At 44.6% G+C, this 19,695-nt stretch overlaps 1 protein-coding gene across 8 annotated transcripts in view; it reads right to left on the reverse strand.

Moving 5' to 3' along the window:
• Positions 1 to 19,695, reverse strand: part of tcaim (T cell activation inhibitor, mitochondrial) — a 33,926-nt gene that overhangs the window by 6,790 nt on the left and 7,441 nt on the right. For all 8 annotated transcript variants that reach the window (XR_009788804.1, XM_061775413.1, XM_061775416.1 and 5 more), the window contains 4 exons: positions 11,534 to 11,684; positions 11,195 to 11,450; positions 8,639 to 8,761; positions 7,918 to 8,015 (listed from right to left, as the gene is read on the reverse strand). Coding sequence is in view for 7 of the 8 variants with exons in the window: in XM_061775413.1 (XP_061631397.1) it covers positions 7,918 to 8,015; positions 8,639 to 8,761; positions 11,195 to 11,450; positions 11,534 to 11,684 (628 nt within the window). In the remaining variant the exon portion in view is untranslated. The remainder of the gene's footprint in view (positions 1 to 7,917; positions 8,016 to 8,638; positions 8,762 to 11,194; positions 11,451 to 11,533; positions 11,685 to 19,695) is intronic.

Here is a 19,695-nt window from a genome sequence, read left to right on the forward strand (position 1 = left end):
TTGGATGATCCAGAAGAGGATTGGGAGAATGTCATATGGTCAGATGAAACAAAAATAGGTTTTTGGTAAAAACATAACTTGTTTGGAGGAGAAAAGAATGCTGAGATGCATTCAAAGAACACCATACCTACTGTGAAGCATGGGGGTGGAAACATCATGCTTTGGGGCTGTTCTTCTGCAAAGGGACCAGCATTTTAAGGTCCTGGAGTGGCCTAACCAGTCTCCAAATCTTAACCCCATAGAAAACCGTTGGAGGGAGTTGAAAGTCTGTGTTGCCCAGTGACAGGCCCAAAACATCACTGCTCGAGAGGAGATCTGCATGGAGGAATGGGCCAAAATACAACCCCAATTCCAATGAAGTTGGGACGTTGTGTTAAACAAAAACAGAATACAAATTTGCAAATCATGTTCAACCTATATTTAATCGAATACACTACAAAGGCAAGATATTTAATGTTCAAACTGATAAACTTTATTGTTTTTAGCAAATAATCATTAACTTGGAATTTTATGGCGGCAACACGTTCCAAAAAAGCTGGGAAAGGTGGCAAAAAAGAAAGTTGAGGAATGCTCATCAAACACCTGTTTGGAACATCCCACACGTGAACAGGCTAATTGGGAACAAGTGGGTGCCATGATTGGGTATAAAAGGAGCTTCCCTGAATTGCTCAGTCATTCACAAGCAAAGATGGGGCGAGGTTCACCTCTTTGTGAACAAGTGCGTGAGAAAATAGTCTATCACTTTAAGGACAATGTTCCTCAGCGTACAATTGCAAGGAATTTAGGGATTTCATCATCTACGGTCCATAATATCATCAAAAGGTTCAGAGAATCTGGAGAAATCACTGCATGGAAGCGGCAAGGCCGAAAACCAACATTGAATGCCCGTGACCTTCGATCCCTCAGGCGGCACTGCATCAAAAACCGACATCAATGTGTAAAGGATATCACCACATGGGCTCAGGAACACTTCAGAAAACCAATGTCAGTAAATACAGTTTGGCGCTACATCCGTAAGTGAAACTTGAAACTCTACTATGCAAAGCAAAAGCCATTTATCAACAACACCCAGCCACGCCAGCTTCTCTGGGCCCGAGCTCATCTAAGATGGGCTGATGCAAAGTGGAAAAGTGTTCTGTGGTCCGACGAGTCCACATTTAAAATTATTTTCGGAAATTGTGGACATCATGTCCTCTGGGCCAAAGAGGAAAAGAACCATCAGGACTGTTATGGACGCAAAGTTCAAAAGCCAGCATCTGTGATGGTATGGGGCTGTGTTTGTGCCAATGGCATGGGTAATTTACACATCTGTGAAGGCACCATTAATGCTGAAAGGTACAGGTTTTGGAGAAACATATGCTGCCATCCAAGCAATGTCTTTTTCATGGGCGCCCCTGCTTATTTCAGCAAGACAATGCCAAACCACATTCTGCACGTTTTACAACAAACAGCATGGCTTCGTAGTAAAAGAGTGCGGGTACTTGACTGGCCTGCCTGTAGTCCAGACCTGATTCCCATTGAAAATGTGTGGCGCATTTTGAAGCGTAAAATAGGACAACGGAGACCCCGGATTGTTGAACAGCTGAAGCTGTAGATCCAGCAAGAATGGGAAAGAATTCCACCTACAAAGCCTCAACAATTTGTGTCCTCAGTTCCCAAACGTTTATTGAATGTTGTTAAAAGAAAAGGTGATGTAACACAGTGGTAAACATGACCCAATCCCAGCTTTTTTGGAACGAGTTGCAGGCTCTCCTATCTCTAGGGTTGAGGTCACCGAGGTGGTTAAAAAGCTCCTCGGTGGCAAGGCCCCGGGGGTGGATGATATTCGCCCGGAGTTCCTCAAGGCTCTGGATGTTGTAGGGCTGTCATGGTTGACACGCCTCTGCAACATCGCGTGGACATCGGGGACAGTGCTTCTGGATTGGCAGACTGGGGTGGTGGTCTCCCTTTTTAAGAAAGGTGTGAGTGTGTGTTCCAACTACAGGGGGATCACACTCCTCAGCCTCTTTGGTAAGGTCTATTCAGGGGTGCTGGAGAGGAGGGTTCGTCGGGAAGTCGATTCGCGAGGAGCAGTGTGGTTTTTGTCCTGGCTGTGGAACAGTGGACCAGCTCTACACCCAGTAAGTCGGACTCGTTTCTGGTGAGGGTTGGACTCCGCCAAGGCTGCCCTTTGTCACCAATTCTGTTCATAACTTTAATGGACAGAATTTCTAGGCGCAGCCGAGGCTTAGAGGGGGTCCGGTTTGGTGGCCTCAGTATTGCATCTATGCTTTTTGCAGATGATGTGGTTCTGTTGGCTTCGTCAAGTCGTGACCTCCAACTCTCACTGGAGCAGTTTGCAGCTGAGTGTGAAGCGGCTCGGATGAGAATCAGCACCCCCAAATGTGAGACCATGGTCCTCAGTCGGAAAAGGGTGGCATGTCCTCTCCAGGGTGGGGATGAGATCCTGCCCCAAGTGGAGGAGTTCAAGTATCTTGCGGTCTTGTTCACGAGTGAGGGAAGAATGTAACGGGAAATCGAGAGGCGGATCGGTGCAGCGTCTGCAGTGATGCGGACTTTCTATCGATCCGTTGTGGTAAAGAAGGAGCTAAGCCGAAAGACGAGGCTCTCGATTTACTGGTCGAACTACGTTCCTACCTTCAACTATAGTCACGAGCTGTGGGTTGTGACCAAAAAAACAAGATCCCGGATACAAGCGGCTGAAATGAGTTTCCTCCGCAGGGTGTCCGGGCTCTCCCTGAGAGATAGGATGAGAAGCTCGGTCATCCGGGAGGATCTCTGAGTCGAGCCGCTGCTCCTCCACATCGAGAGGAGCCAGATGAGGTGGCTGGGCATCTGATTCGGATGCCTCCCGGACGCCTCACTGGTGAGGTGTTCCGGGCACGTCCCACCGGGAGGAGACCCCGGGGACGACCTAGGACACGCTGGAGAGACTACATCCTTCGGCTGGCCTGGGAACGCCTCAGGATCCCCCCAGAAGAGATGGTTGAAGTGCTCAAGCTACTGCCCCCGTGACCCGACCTCGGATAAGCGGTAGAAAATGGATGGATGGATGAACATGATTTGCAAATCATCGTATTCTGCTTTTATTTATGTATAACACAACGTCCCAACTTCATTGGAATTGGGGTTGTACCAGCAACTGTGTGTGAAAACCTTGTGAAGACTTACAGAAAACATTTGACCTCTGTCATTGCCAACAAAGGGTATATCACAAAGAATTGAGATGAACTCTTGTTTTTGACCAAATACTTATTTTCCACCATAATTTGCTAATAAATTCTTTAAAAATCAGACAATGTGATTTTTTGGATTTTTTTCTCATTTTGTCTCTCATAGGTGAGGTATACATATGATGAAAATTACAGGTCTCTCTCATCTTTTTAAGTGCGAGAACTTGCACAATGCTAACGCACTTGCCTTTCACTCCTAACTTTCTTATTTGAAAATACTTGCAAGTTCTCAATGTCATTAAAAGTAAAGACAATTTAAAATTTTGGTCCAGAAGAACATCAAGTAGATGCAGAGATTTGCTTACGCGGGTCACAGGAAATGACAAGGCGGACATGAAATGATATGGCGGGCCGGCTCTAGCCCTCGGGTCTTGAGTTTGACACCTGTGGCCTAAAAGGTTGTTCACAATTGCCTCAAGAGATTGTGCCGGTGTTTTGCATCTTTGAAGCACCATTTCATTTCTGCTTGATGAAGCCATCTAGTGGTGATGGTGCTAGTCCGTGTAAAGCTTTGTATATCGTCCAAGCAATTTTGAAGTTTTTAAAACTGAGCAGGTTTTCAAGGCCTTTTTTGTACAGGGACTCCACAGGTTTAAGATACGTTGCTCCAGTAAACAACCAGCAAGAGTAGTCAATGTCTGAGAGAATCATTGAATGCAGGAAGGTCAAGGCATCAGTCAGAGAAGCTCTCATTGTTTGAAATTATACAAGTTCAATATTAGTGTTGTAGTTTACCTCTTATAAGACGCTGTAGAAACCAAAACAACTCCCAGATACTTATTCAGTGACAATGTGGCTCTTTCTCCTGCGAGAAATGTTAGAGTATCTTTGCTGTTTTTTATTTTTTTTAAGAATATCATAATTACTTTTTTTTTTAGTATTTTGTAGCAGAGTTACTTGACAAAACAGGGCACGGTTATTCAAAACTCGGTTATTTTTTAACCACTGGTTAAATAGCCACAACAGACCATCAACTTTAACGGTTCCGTTATCTTGTTGTCCAAAACTCTGTTAACTTTAACCGGCTGTTAACTTGACGTTAAAGTTAACACACCTAAGGACCTCCGCTAACATTCTAACGGTGTGGTTAACTCTCGAGATGGCGTTCGCGGCTAACGATTCACTTCAAACTTGGTGTGTATTATCTCAAGACATGGGACTTTAATGAAGTCAGTTTTTCAGTAAGAGATACTGACAGAATCATATTACATCCATGTGAAGCACCCACAAAATATCTGCTGTAAAGTTTTTACTGATTTTCTCTGTTCACCGGATTAAATTAATTAAGCCATTAATTAATTCAGTGAATTTCATTTCAATATGATACCTATTATCACAATAGACACGCCATAATTGTTCCTGTAGACCAGGGGTGTCAAACTAATTTTTGCCACGGGCCACATCGTAGTTACGGTTTCTCTCAAAGGGCCGTTATGATTGTGAAATATAAATGTTGAATCACCTACTTATCAACAAATCGATGGATGACTAGTTTTGAAATATAAAGTCAAGGGTAATACTTTGTTCAACTATTATTCAAGTTACTGTACTGTAAAAAGGGTGTTGGTAACAAAAACATGGTTGCAGTATCACAACTTTATTATTATATTTATTACATATGACAATTACATTTTTTTGTACAGATTTTAGCAAGAATCATGGCATTTCAAGCAAATGATTTGCTTTCGGGCGGCACGGTGACCGACTGGTTAGAGCGTCAGCCTCACAGTTCCGAGGACCGAGGTTCAATCCCCGGCCCCGCCTGTGGGGAGTTTGCATGTTCTCCCCGTGCCTGCGTGGGTGTTCTCCGGGCACTCCGGTTTCCTCCAACATCCCAAAAACATGCATGAATTTGAGACTCTAAATTGCCCATAGGTGTGAATGAGTGCGAATGGTTGTGTGTTTGTATGTGCCCTGCGATTGGCTGGCAACCAGTTCAGTTGTACCCCGCCTCCTGCCCGATGATAGCTGGGATAGGCTCCAGCACGCCCGCGACCCTAGTGAGGAGAAGCGGCTCAGAAAATGGATGGATGGATGGATTTGCTTTCGCGGGCCACATAAAATGATGTGGCGGGCCGGATCTGGCCCCCGGGCCTTGAGTTTGACACATGTGCTGTAGACTATGTTACAGTCTACAAAACAATAATAGGTTTATGGTTGTTTAATCTTACAGGAAAGTTCACCAACATTTGAGTGAAATGGTCCGGGTCTGCTCATAACAGTTTTTTCGCTAAACCGGAAGTCAACAAAATGAGGAATTGTGGGATATATTGGCGCTGACCAGTGACGTCAACCACATGGTTAACTTTGACGATGCCATTAACTAACGACATGACTAACCATGTTTTGAACAATGCATATGGTTGGTTAGCTAACGGCGGGTTAAGAATTTAACCGGTGGTTAGGGGTTAACCGGTGGTTAAAATAAAGTTTTGAACAACCGGATTGTATGACTTGCTACTAGTGTGAGGATTTTAGTAGCTTCTTCAGCATTTTTTGCCAGTATAAAAATTACTGCTTAGGTTATTTTTCTGTTAGACATGACTCAAGCCTGAGCACAACAAAAACTACAAAAGGGTGATTTTTTTCTCCCCAGTAGATAACGGAGGATTAGTTCCAAAGAAAATTCTGTACAGACGAAATGGAGTGCACTACTTTGCTGCAACCAGCAGAAGTGCAATTGGTTTACTCTCAATTGTTTTGCAGTCTAACGAAGAATGCTCACAGAAGTAAAGCTACATCCACCCAGGTGGATAAAAATGCAGAATAAGTGTGTACATCCTAAAACTAATACATTCTTGAAGCAACTTTGCTTTAATTACAGCGGTTAGTCATTTTGGTCTGTCAGCATGGCATATCTCAACTTGACATTATCTTTAACGTGATTGTAGGTTAGTGTGACATTCATAAATACCATACAGACCTTAATACAGCACAACCTTTACATATCTTAGTAGCAGACATACAGTGGGTATGGAAAGTTTTCAGACCCCCTTAAATTTTTCACTCTTTGTTATATTGCAGCCATTGGTTAAAATAATTTAAGTTCATTTTTTCCTCATTAATGTACACACAGCACACCATATTGACAGAAAAAAAACATAATTGTTGAAATGTTTGCTGATTTATTAAAAAAGAAAAACTGAAATATCACACAGCCATAAGTATTCAGACCCTTTGCTGTGACACTCATATTTAACTCGGGTGCTGTCTATTTCTTCTGATCATCCTTGAGATGGTTCTATACCTTCATTGTAGTCCAGCTGTGTTTGATTATACTGATTGGACTTGATTAGGAAAGCCACACCCCTGACCTTACAGCTCACAGTGCATGTCAGACCAAATGAGAATCCTGAGGTCAAAGGAACTGCCTTAAGAGCTCAGAGACAAAATTGTGGCAAGGCACAGATCTGGCCAACGTTCCCAAAAAAATTCTGCTGCACTTAAGGTTCCTAAGAGCACAGTGGCCTCCATAATCCTGAAATGGAAGACGTTTTGGACGATCAGAACCCTTCCTAGAGCTGGCCGTCTGGCCAAACTGAGCAATTGGGGGAGAAGAGTCTTGGTGAGAGAGGTAAAGAAGAACCCAAAGATCACTGTGGCTGATCTCCAGAGATGCAATCGGGAGATGGGAGAAAGTTCTAGAAAGTCAACCATCACTGCAGCCCTCCACCAGTCGGGGCTTTATGGCAGAGTAGCTTGACGGAAGTCTCTTCACAGTGCAAGACACATGAAAGCCCGCATGGAGTTTGCTAAAAAAAACACCTGAAGGACTCAAAGATGGTGAGAAATAATCTGATGAGACCAAGACAGAAATTGTTGGCCTTAATTCTAAGTGGCATGTGTGGAGAAAACTAGGCACTCATCACCTGTGCAATACAGTCCCAACAGTGAAGCATGGTGGTAGCAGCATCATGCTGTGGGTGTGTTTTTCAGCTGCAGGGACAGGGAGACTGGTTGCAATCGAAGAAAAAATTAATTTGGCCAAGTACAGTGATATCCTGGACAAAAACCTTCTCCAGAGTGCTCATAACCTCAGACTGGGCCGAAGGTTAAACTTAAAAAAGGCAACAACCCTAAGCACACAGCTAAAACACCGAAGGAGAGGCTTCAGAACAACTCCGTGACTGTTTTTGAATGGCCCAGCCAGAGCCCTGACTTAAACCCAATTGAGCATCTTTGGAGAGACCTGAAAATGGCTGTCCACCAACGTTCACCATCCAACCTGACAGAACTGGAGAGGATCTGCAAGGAGGAATGGCAGAGGATCCACAAATCCAGGTGTGAAAAACTTGTTGCATCATTTCCAAAAAGATTCATGGCTGTATTAGCTCAAAAGGGTGCTTCTACTAAATACTGAGCAAATGGTCTGAATACTTACGGCTGTGTGATATTTCAGTTTTTCTTTTTGACTAAATCTGCAAAAATTTCAACTCAGTTTTTTTTCTGTCAATATGGGGTGCTGTGTGTACATTAATGGAGAAAGAAAAATACTTAAATGATTTTAGCAACTGGCTGCAATATAAAAAAAAAAAAAAGAGTGAAAAATTTAAGGGGGTCTAAATTCTTTCCACAGTAGACATGAATTTCATCCCATGCTATGATGTCCATTGTGCAAACAGACAGAGTGATGAAAAAATATTAAATACAGTCAGCTGATCATGGATCCAATGACAGTTTTTACCTTGAAGGTTGAGCATAGCCTCTGGATTCTGCATAGACAGTCGATTCAGACTCTGAAGCTGAGAGCATCTGTGGGCCACTCCCCAACTGCGCTGCCACCTGCAAATTAGAGCTCATGTTACATCGCAACACACACTATAAACATTTTGTGGGCTGATGACGTACACTCATTCCGTCCTATACAGTGAGATTGACTTTGTGGACATCTCCTACAGTATCTTTGCATTGCAAACTTGTCATTCTATTTTTCCCGCTTTTATAAAAAAAAAAAAAAAAAAAAAAATCCTTGAATCCGAATTCAATGATCTTCAGAGCTCCTTCCATGATTAAAGTATGTGTTTCAGTGGCTTCTGCACTGCGCATCATGGCATGCAGTGGCTTGCCAATTTTGTGTGAATGACAAAAAAAAATTTTTTTAAATGGCACCCTCTGTTGAAAATGCATATTTCAACTATAAACAGAACACTTGTCATTAATGTACCTCAAGTCAAAATTGAGTTTCTTAATACTGAGTCCAAGTCAAGTGGAGTCAGTTTTACCCAAGCAAGTCACAAGTCCTAAAATTGCCGACTCAAGTCTAACTTCAGTCAAGTCATGTGACTCGAGTCCCCCACCTCTCTCGATCTAGTTATCTATTTTAAAAGTTTTTACGAGTCAGAAGATCTTTGATGTTTTCATGTGTTTGTTTGCTGGAGTTACAGTTACACAGAAATGATGTGTACCTGATGTCAGCCAGGTCAAACTTGTGGCACAGTTCCTTCTTCAACCGTTTGAGTTCTTCTCTCCGAGGAAGACTATTATTGAGCTTCTTTGTAGCCTCTGATTCATTGTTTTGAAGCCACATGCTGACAAAGAAGAGATGAACATAAATTCATATTATGTGCATTTCGATTGAAGTTTATGCTAAAAAGCTCATTGTTGGCGGTCAGTCATCAACATAGAATTGCTCTGGTTTCTCCTCATTGCATGTTGAGCCCCGAATCTAAAAAAGCGAGTGTGACGTGCAAAGAGCATGCAAGCCACCGCTAAGACAGCATGAATTGTATTTTGTACCTCACAATGTCAGCACTTTATCACCAAGCTACATAATCACAGTTGTCAATTAGTATGAGGATCTGTGTATGTGGGGAATAGCCCCCAAACCTGACAACGTCAACAACTTCAAAGAGCTGTTGTACAGTAAGTATGCTACCCTACTTACGAACAGTGAAGTGTGTCATTTGGACACACAATCAGGACCCTAACACTGAGAGATTCTCAAATGTTTCAACAGCCGTTAAAGTCTGTCCCGTGCTACAGTCTTATTTACAATGAGTAGAAACGAAAAATGGTGTAAGCTTCCTTGGACAAATTCTTCAGACCAGTGCCTTCTACCTCAAAAGGCTGCTCAGATGTTGAAGAAACCCACAAAGGAAAATGTTTTACTATTACAGTACACTGTTTAATAGTACAATATGTTTTAGTATTAAGAACTGTACACTAATGCAGTGATTTCCAACCAGTGTGCCGGGGCACATTAGTGTGCCGTGAGCGCTCTTCAGGTGTGCTGTGGGAAATAATAAAATGCATTATTTATTTATTATAAGAAACAATGTATTTATTTATTTATAAGAAACAATGTATCTTTTTTCATCTATTTATGCCAGTGAGGCATAGTGACAGACAGAGCAAATAAATGCTCTTCTATTAGATGGCAGGAAGTACATACAGTAATTAATGTATCCACTTTTTGTGACATTTTTGTTTGTTGGTGTGCCGTGAGATTTTTCAATTGTAAAATATGTGCCTTGGCTCTATAAAGGTTGGAAATCACTAATGTACCGTAATGTCTTGTGTATAACGCGCACCCATGTATAATACGCACCCCTAAAGTTGAACTCAGAATTTTGGAAAACCCTTCTACCTATGTATAATGCATTTTTACAATGCATGATTTTGCTTCTACCCATATGATCAAAAGTATTATCTACATTTTGATAGTTTTTTTTTCAAATAATTATTCTGAAGTTAAGCACTTTATTTGAAGACAATTTCTTTTGATTTACTTGCTCTTATTTTGAAATTCACAGCCCTACTTTTATTTAGTACATGAGAAAACACACAGTTGTGCTCATATGTTTGATTACCCAGGCAGAATTTGTAAGATGTGTACAATTCAAGGACCAGGCGAAAGACATTTAATTTTATTTTAATGGGATTCAAATTAAACTGTCAAGCATTTCAGAAAAGCATTATCATTAAACAAAACATAACCATAAAGAAATTAATCATGGTTGTTGTTCAGTCATCAGTCGTATTTAAAAAATATTATTTTTTTTTTAAATATTTCAAACATTCTGCCTGGGTATGTAAACTTACGAGCACAATTGTACATATATGCAGTCATATGTACCCCTGTCATATTGGAAAGAAAGTGTAGTCTACACCTTTTTCATAACCTCTAGGTGGCATACTAGAATGAAAGTGTACAATTTTTTCATAACCTCTAGGGGGCGGTGGAATAGTGGAATGAAAGTGTACAGCTTTTTCATAACCTCTAGATGGCGGCATACATTTATAAAATGTGTAAATCTTTTTCATTTTCTCCTATACCTATGTATAATGCACACTAGTGACTTGATCATTTTTGGGGGTAAAAAAATGCACATTATACATGAGAAATTACGGTAACTGTTTTGACTAGCATTTCAACAAACAACAACACAAACAGCTAGAAAAACATGATGGTAGTTAATAATAATTATATCAAAACTAAAAAAGATCATTACAAAAGAAAAATGTTCAAATAATGACTTACAAACAGTTCAAGATACAGGAAATATCTATCTGGAACGTAACTTGTTCATAAATAGCACAGCATCTGTATATGACGCTTATCACAAGCCAACGCTGGCAGCCAATGCTAATTTGAGCATCCAACAAAACTCAAGACAGTTCTGCTTATCTTTTGTCATTGGCATGATAGTTTTTCAGACAGTGTAGCCTGGCAATAGCTTGAAAGTGGCAGATTGCCAAATTATGAATGGAGAAACTCAGTAAGGGGTGGTCATCATGTAAATAAGCCAAACTGTTACATGATATAGTTTAGAACAGCTCCCTAACAGACACATTTGTGGAAATACCCAGCGAACAAAATATTTCATTGGTTATTTAATTTCACAATTGATGGCTATATAGGAAGTCCACAGACACAATTATGTGTGTACCGTGAATTAAATAAGTAACACCAATTGTCCATAAAAGTCTACATCGTGAAGCGGCAGTACAGTGTTACTAACTTGAGAGTAGGCTCAACTCTCGTGGCCTGCTGCAGCTCCTCCTCAGGGTCTCTGAAGCCAGTGAAGGTGTAGTAGCTCTTATCCCACTTGATGGGTCTGTAGAAAGGAATGGCGGCTTCAGCTGGACTTTGGGGAGCTTTAGCGACTGCTTTAAGTCCTTTTATGTGTTCCATGGACAGACTGCAGGACTTTAACACATTCGTCACTGTGCTCAGGATATCGTTCGTATGCAGGACAAAGCTCACCGAACGGAAACCTTAAACCAAGTAAGAATGATTAAAGCTTCTATAGTAACACAACAGATGGATAGTCTGTAATATTACTTTATGAAACCTGTACCTGAAGTGAGGAGATCTTGCTGCACGTCACTGCTGTCCTTTGTGTCTCTCACATAAAAGGTGAGTTTCATTGGCTGAACTGAACGTGAGCCAGTTTTCTGGAGATTTTCCAAATAGCCATTCAACCTTTTTAACGAATTTTCATTCACTTCCTGCAAAACACATCAAACCCATAAACACCTCATAGAGACAATGCCGTGAAATGTATTGGCCCGCTTCTCCAATTATTATATTTTTGTAGAGTTCCTACACTTTAAGATCAAACATGGGTAAACATCAGACAAATATAACCCGAGCGAATTTAAAACACTGTTTTTAAATGGTGATTTCATTTATTAAGGAAAAACTATTCAAAGTCACCGAGCCCTCTGTGAAAAGTAATTACCCCTTTGTTAAATAATAAATTGATTGTGGTTAATCACTATTTTTGAGTAATTTTCACTGATCACACTCAAGCCTGATTACCTCCAGACCCTTTTTTTTTTTTGTCCTGTTCGGCTGTTAGGTCAAGCAGAATGGAAAATCTGTATCCCTTTTATGCCGGAACCGTTTTACTGTGTCACATTGGCGTTTTTAAGCTTCCGCTGTGGTATTATAATTGAGGTTTATTTGACAATCAGACTTGATAAGTCGAACGGAACAAAGTTTCCAGAAGGGAGAGAGATACAAAGACAAAAGACAAAGCACTAATTGTAAACAGGTTGAGAGAAGTAAATTATTACATTATCGACAACAATGAAACATTAAATATGAGTGCTGCATGGGGCTGTAGTGCTACACCCTGTGAGGGAAGGACAGGACAAGATAGAACAGGACAATGACAGGAGAAGAAGCATGCAGGAAAAGGGTCGTGAACCCGACTGTACAACTGAAGTGTGGTGGCATTAATTATGTAAATTATAAAAGTCTACAGGACGAGAGTATAAGTGAGGGGATACACAAGCGATTTGCATAATCATGAGTTATTTGTTGCAGTAAGTGCGTGACCCAACACCCAGTGAAAGAGTCCTAGGGGTGTGTGCCTGCGGATACATACAGTTTTACATGCACAAAGACTGACAGAAGTGTACCGTAATTGCTGTGGCCGCACCGTGGCGACTGAGGACCCGACCCAATCAATCGAGGGGCGGGATCAGGCCCAGGGGTCCACTCGAGAGCAGCCCGGCGGACAGGACAAGTCCCACACCCAGGGACCCAGGGCGTTCCACCGGCCCCACCGAGGCGCCCTGACAACCGGCCACCCAGCTGGGGCCACGGGGACCCAAAGCCACCCCACCACACTCCTCCACCCCCAGTAGAGCAAGATGCCCCCCCCCCCCCCACCCGCATGGCCCGCGATGCAGCCAGACCCCGCCCAGCCCGAGGGCGGGAGAGTTTCCCTTGTTTGTTGGAAAGGAGGGCGGATAGGGGCACCCGACCAGGGAACGATAAGGGGGGGAACCCAAGGAGCAGACGCGGGCCATGAGAGGTCAGGCCCAACAGCAAGTAGTCATCCAGCCCGGGGGGGCGGCCTCGGGAGCACTACCATGCAAGTAAGTGAGACCCACCACCCCCGAGTGGTGTGCCATCCATCCATCCATTTTCTACTGCTTATCCGAGGTCGGGTCGCGGGGGCAGTAGCTTCAGCAGGGATGCCCAAACTTCCCTCTCCCCAGCCACTTCATCCATCTCTTCCGGGGGGATCCCGAGGCATTCCCAGGCCAGCCGAAGGATGTAGTAGCTCAGCGTGTCCTGGGTCGTCCCCGGGGTCTCCTTCGGGTGGGACATGCCCGGAACACCTCACCAGGGAGGTGTCCGGGAGGCATCCGAATCAGATGCCCCAGGACCCTCATCTGGCTCCTCTCGATGTGGAGGAGCAGTGGGTCTACTCTGAGATCCTTCCGGATGATCAAGCTTCTCATCCTATCTCTTAGGGAGAGCCCGGACACCCTGCGGAGGAAACTCATTTCGGCCGCTTGTATCCGGGATCTTGTTCTTTCGGTCACAACCCACAGCTCGTGACCATAGGTGAGGGTAGGAACGTAGATCGACCGGTGAATCGAGAGCTTCGCCTTTCGGCTTAGCTCCTTCTTTACCACTACGGATCGATACAAAGTCTGCATCACTGCAGACGCTGCACCGATACGCCTGTCGATCTCCCGTTCCATTCATCCCTCACTCGTGAACAAGACCCCAAGATACTTCAACTCCTCCACTTGGGGCAGGATCTCATCCCCGACCTGGAGAGGGCACGCCACCCTTTTCCGACTGAGGACCATTCTCTCATATTTGGATTCTCATCCCAGCCGCTTCACACTGCGAACTGCTCCAGTGAGAGTTGGAGGTCACGGCTTGATGAAGCCAACAGAACCACATCATCTGCAAAAAGCAGAGATGCAATACTGAGGCCACGAAACCGGAACCCGTCTATGCCTCGGCTGCGCCTAGAAATTTTGGTCATAAAAGTTATGAACAGAATCGGTGACAAAGGGCAGCCTTGGCGGAGTCCGACCCTCACCGGAAACGAGTCCGACTTACTGCTGGATATGTGGACCAAACTCTGACTCCGGTCGTACAGGGACCGAACAGCCCGAATCAGGGGGTTTGGTACCCCATACTCCCGAAGCACCCCTCACAGGACCCCCCGAGGGACACGGTCAAACGCCTTCTCCAAGTCCACAAAACACATGTAGACTGGTTGGGCGAACTCCAACGCACCCTCAAGGACCCTGGGTGTAGAGCTGGTCCACTGTTCCATGGCCAGGACGAAAACCACACTGCTCCTCCTGAATCTGAGATTCAACTTCCCGACGGACCCTCCTCACCAGCACCCCTGAATTGACCTTACCAGGGAGGCTGAGGAATGTGATCCCCCTGTAGTTGGAACACACACTCCGGTCACCTTTCTTAAAAAGGGGGACCACCACCCCAGTCTGCCAATCCAGAGGCACTGTCCCCGATGTCCACGCGATGTTGCAGAGGCGTGTCAACCATGACAGCCCTACAACATCCAGAGCCTTGAGGAACTCCGGGCGAATCTCATCCACCCCCGGGGCCTTGCCACCGAGGAGCTTTTTAACTACCTCGGTGACCTCAAACCCAGAGATAGGAGAGCCCGCCTCAGAGAACCCACACTCTGCTCCCTCATGGGAAGGCGTGTCGGTGGAATTGAGGAGGTCTTCGAAATATTCTCCCGACCGGCTCACAACGTCCCGAGTCGAGGTCAGCAGCGCCCCATCCCCACTATACACAGTGTTGATGGTGCACTGCTTCCCCCTCCTGAGACGCCGGATGGTGGACCAGAAATTCCTCGAAGCCGTCCGGAAGTCTTTTTCCATGGCCTCACCGAACTCCCTATCCCGAGTTTTTGCTTCAGCGACCACCAGATTTGGATTCCGCTTGGCAAGCCGGTACCCATCAGCTGCCTCAGGAGTCCCACAGGCCAAAAAGGCCTAATAGGACTCTTTCTTCAGTTGGTGTCCACCAACGGGTTCGGGGATTGCCGCCACGACAGGCACCAACCACCTTACGGCCACAGCTCCGGTCAGCCGCCTCCGCAATGGAGCCACGGAACATGGTCGACTCGGACTCGATGTCGCCCCTAACCCGGAACATGAGCAAAGTTCTGTCGGAGGTGGGAGTTGAAACTCCTTCTGACAGAGGATTCCATCAGACATTCCCAGCAGACCCTCACAATACGTTTGGGCCTGCCACGTCAAACCAGCATCTTCCCCCACCATTGGAGCAAACTCACCACCAGGTGGTGATCAGTTGACAGCTCCGCCCCTCTCTTCACCCGAGTGTCCAAGACATGCGGCCGCAAGTCCAATGACACGACCACAAAGTCGATCATTGAACTGCGACCTAGGGTGTCCTGGTGCCAAGTGCACGTGTGGACACCCTTATGCTTGAACATGGTGTTCGTTATGGACAATCCGTGATGAGCACAGAAGTCCAATAACAGAACACTGCTCGGGTTCTGTCGGGGGGTGGGGCGTTCCTCCCAATCACGCCCTTCCAGGTCTCATTGTCATTGCCCATGTGAGCAGTCCCCCAGCAGAACGATGGAGTCCCCAGGGGGAGCGCTCTCCAGCACCCCCTCCAAGGACTCCGAAAAGGGTGGGTACTCTGAACTGCTGTTTGGTGCATAGACACCAACAACAGTCAGGACCCGTCCCCCCACCCGAAGGAGGAGGGAGGCTACCCTCTCGTCCACCGGGGTGAACCCCAACGTACAGGCGCCAAGCCGGGGGGCAATAAGTATACCCACACCTGCTCGGAGCCTCTCACCGTGGGCAACTCCAGAGTGGAAGAGTGTCCAACCCCTCTCGAGAGGACTGGTACCAGAGCCCAAGCTGTGCGTGGAGGAGAGTCCGACTATATCTAGTCGGACCTTCTCGACCTCACACACCAGCTCGGGCTCCTTCCCTACCAGAGAGGTGACATTCCACGTTCTTCCAGAGCCAGCTTCTGTCGCCGGGGATCGGACCGCCAAGGTCCCCGCCTTCGGCCACCGCCCAGCTCGCACTGCACCCGACCCCTATGACCCCTCCCACAGGTGGTGAGCCCATGGGAAAGGGGACCCACGTTACCCTTTCGGGCTGTGCCTGGCCGGGCCCCATGGGCGCAGGCCCACCCACCAGGCACTCGCCTTCGAGCCCCACCTCCAGGCCTGGCTCCAGAGGGGGGCCCCGGTGACCCGCGTCCAGGCAAGGGAAACCTGAGTCAATTTTTTGTCATCATCATAAGGGGTCTTTGAGCCGTGCTTTGTCTGGTCCCTCACCTAGGACCTGTTTGCCATGGGTGACCCTGCCAGGGGCATAAAGCCCCAGACAACTTAGCTCCTAGGATCATTGGGACACACAAACCCCTCCACCACGATAAGGTGACGGCTCAAAGAGGGGGATAATCTTGATATCTAGATTAATCAGTGATAAGGGCCAATAATTCACCAGGAGAGTGGGGTCTTTACCTGTCTTTAGTAATAACTTAATTGAAGCTGCGTTCATATGGCTACTAATTCTACCTTTATCTCATTGACTGTTCTGAAAAATAGAGGCGCTAGTATTGGCAAAAAATGTTTAATGAATTCAACAGGGATTCCGTCCGGGCCAGGTGCCCGTCACAGTTGCATATTTTTTAATGCGTTATGTAATTCTGTGATGATAAAATTTCGAAACATCAAGGCTGTCTTTCTGTATTTAATTGAGGGATGTTTAGATCCGGCGTCACGGTGTGCGACTGGTTAGAGCGTCTGCCTCACAGTTCTGAGAACCGGGGTTCAATCCCCAGCCCCGCCTGTGTGGAGTTTGCATGTTCTTCCCGTGCCTGCGTGGGTTTTCTCTGGGCACTCCGGTTTCCTCCCACATCCCAAAAACATGCGTGGTAGGTTAAATGACAACTCTAAATTGCCCACAGGTGTGAACGTGAGTGTGAATGGTTGTTTTTTGTATGTGACCTGCGATTGGCTGGCAACCACTTCAGGGTGTACCCTGCCTCCTGCCCGATGATAGCTGGGATATGCTCCAGCACGCCCACGACCCTAGTGAGGAGAAGCGGCTCAGAAAATGGATGGATGGATGTTTTGATCTTTAATAAAAGTTTACATTTCTTTTCTATCTGGGTTGTTCAAAGATGCATATAAGCTGCAATAAAAATTGTAAAAAAATTCATTTATTTCTAACGGTGACTGTGTAGAGTTGCCGTTTGAATCTTGAATGGCTGTCATTCATGATTTTTCTTTATTGCGCTGAAATTGGTTCGCAAGGAATTTTCCCGATTTATTATTGTACTCAAAGTTAGTGTATCTTAACTGTTGTTGTAGAAAATCAGTTCTTTTTGATAAGATAACATCTAGCTGATGTTTTGCCTTTTGAAGTTGGTTTCTAAGCGTATCTATCGGATTAACCATATTCTTCTGTGAGGTGTTTAATTTTTTCCTCAATTTCATTTTCCAATTTTAGTTCTTGTTTTTTTCTTATACGAGGAATATGATATGATTCGACCTCTCAAAACAGCTTTCCCGGTTTCCCACAACAGAGTTGGGGATATGGTTGGGGAGTCGTAGAATTTCAGAAACTCATCCCATTCCTTCCTCACGAAATAATCAAAATCTGGTTCCTTCAATAGGGACGTGTTGAAGCGCCATGTTGGTGGGGGTCCCAAATTTGATTCAACTTTTAGATTGAGAGAAATCGGTGCGTGATCGCTGATGATAATTGGATGTATTTTGGGAGTAATTCTTTGAGCTGCCGAATTGTTTGAAAGAAAGAAATCTATTCTTGAGAAACAGCGGTGAACTGACGAGAAAAATGTGTATTCTCTTTTTGTACGGTTTTTCAGCCTCCATGTCAACAAGACCAAAGTCATCCATATACTGCTCTAGTATATTGGAGCATTGTGGCTGATTACTATTTTTGAGATTTGAGCGATCTATTAGGAGATTTATTGTAGAAGTGGCTGACAAGTTTAACAAGTGTGAAAAGAGCATGTGAAAAAAGGCTGGATCATCTTTAATTGGAGCGTATACAATGACAATTGTATAAAGCTTGTTAAATATTGTAGCCAGTATAAATATATAATCGGCCTTCTGGATCTGCTACTGTACTCTTTATTGTAAAAACTCTCTTCTGGACTAGTATTGAGACTCCTCATTGTCTACAGTTATAAAAGGCCGAGATAACCTGAGTGAAATTAGAGTCAATGAGGCATTTTTCTTCTGACTTAGTAAGGTGCTTTTCTTGACCTCTTGAGGAGGTCTGTTTTAAATTTAGTGTTATAATCCATAATCTTAATTCTCTTTGCCTGTGATCGAATGCCATTGACATTCCAAGACACAAATGTTAAGTGTGACATATAATGGGTGTATGTGTCATAATTTTAAATAGATTTGGTACTATGCATTCTTTGTTGTTGTATTTTTTGACAGTTTTCGGGAGATTTTTTGTTATTGTGTTGACGAATATTATTTAGAGGGTGATAGAGATGATATATTTGAGTACTGCAAAGCCAGGGTACATCGAAGGGTAACGAGCAAACACTGAACATAGGAAACAAACAGTGACAAGGGGATAATATGGTGTGTGGTGGTGGTTTCTGGTGCGCAAAAAGAGTTTTGAGCAACTTGTGCGTTTAGTGTGTGTGGAAGCAAGCAGAGCAGGAAAGCAGAGCGATAGGAGTGAGGATTCATGCTGGTGGAATGCGTGATTCAGTTTTTGTTTATCTAAGCAAAAGTGGAAAGAATGAAACAAAATAAAATACATTTTTGATAATTCATAACGAGAACAGATCAAAAGTAGTACTTATCTAGAAGAGCCAGGGCGTGACGTTGGCATCACAAAACAGCTGGCCGTCGACATAACTTGTCAACAACTAACCACGCTCGTTTGCCTTTGTCGCGGAACTCCTTCATCAACGGGTACAAAACTCTACGTCTCTCATTAATCTCCTTGGGGAACTGGTCGTTCATTCCAAACGAACTCCCTTTAAACTCCCAACCTTTGGATTTTACAAACACTTTTTGCTGAAAGCGTTCAAACTTTGCAATGATGGGACGTGGTTGGTTTCCTGGACGAGGGCCTCCCAATCGGTGGACACGGTGAAAAGTAATCTTGTCGACTGTATCTTGCTGTATCTTGAGCGCGCACATCATAAACTTTTTAATCTGCACCTCAGGGCCTTCCGGAACATTGTCTGGAATGCCTGAAAAAATTTGGTTGTCACCCAAATTAGGTTGTCACCCATGCTTCTTGATTGAATGTCTCTCTTTCATGAGTTTATATTCCAGTCTAAGAGTTTGTAGTTCTGCTAACATTGACATCATGTTTGATCGAAGCGCAGTATTATCTAATCTTAGCTCTTTCACTTCTTGTTGCGTGAATTACAAGCTCTTTGTGAGTTTGGTGATCTCCTGGCGAAGCAAATCAAGTGCAATTGACAATTTCTTGTCGATTGAAAAGAGGACACTCGTCTGTATCTCTGTCGAATCAAGCAAATCCTCAGTTGAGGTGGAAGAATCAGCTTTTTTCCTCTTCAGCGGCAGCTCGACGCGTTGACTCGGATCCTCCATGGCGAGACCAGCTGGTGTTGACGCAGCTGCGCGGATAGCAAGTGGCTCTCTGTAAGTTATCACTGCTAGCAAAGCTGGCGAAGGAAAAAAGGAAAGAACGAAGCGACCATCCGCCG

The sequence above is a fragment of the Phyllopteryx taeniolatus genome, chromosome 6 (genome assembly GCF_024500385.1).
Source record: "Phyllopteryx taeniolatus isolate TA_2022b chromosome 6, UOR_Ptae_1.2, whole genome shotgun sequence".
Taxonomy (NCBI): domain Eukaryota; kingdom Metazoa; phylum Chordata; class Actinopteri; order Syngnathiformes; family Syngnathidae; genus Phyllopteryx; species Phyllopteryx taeniolatus.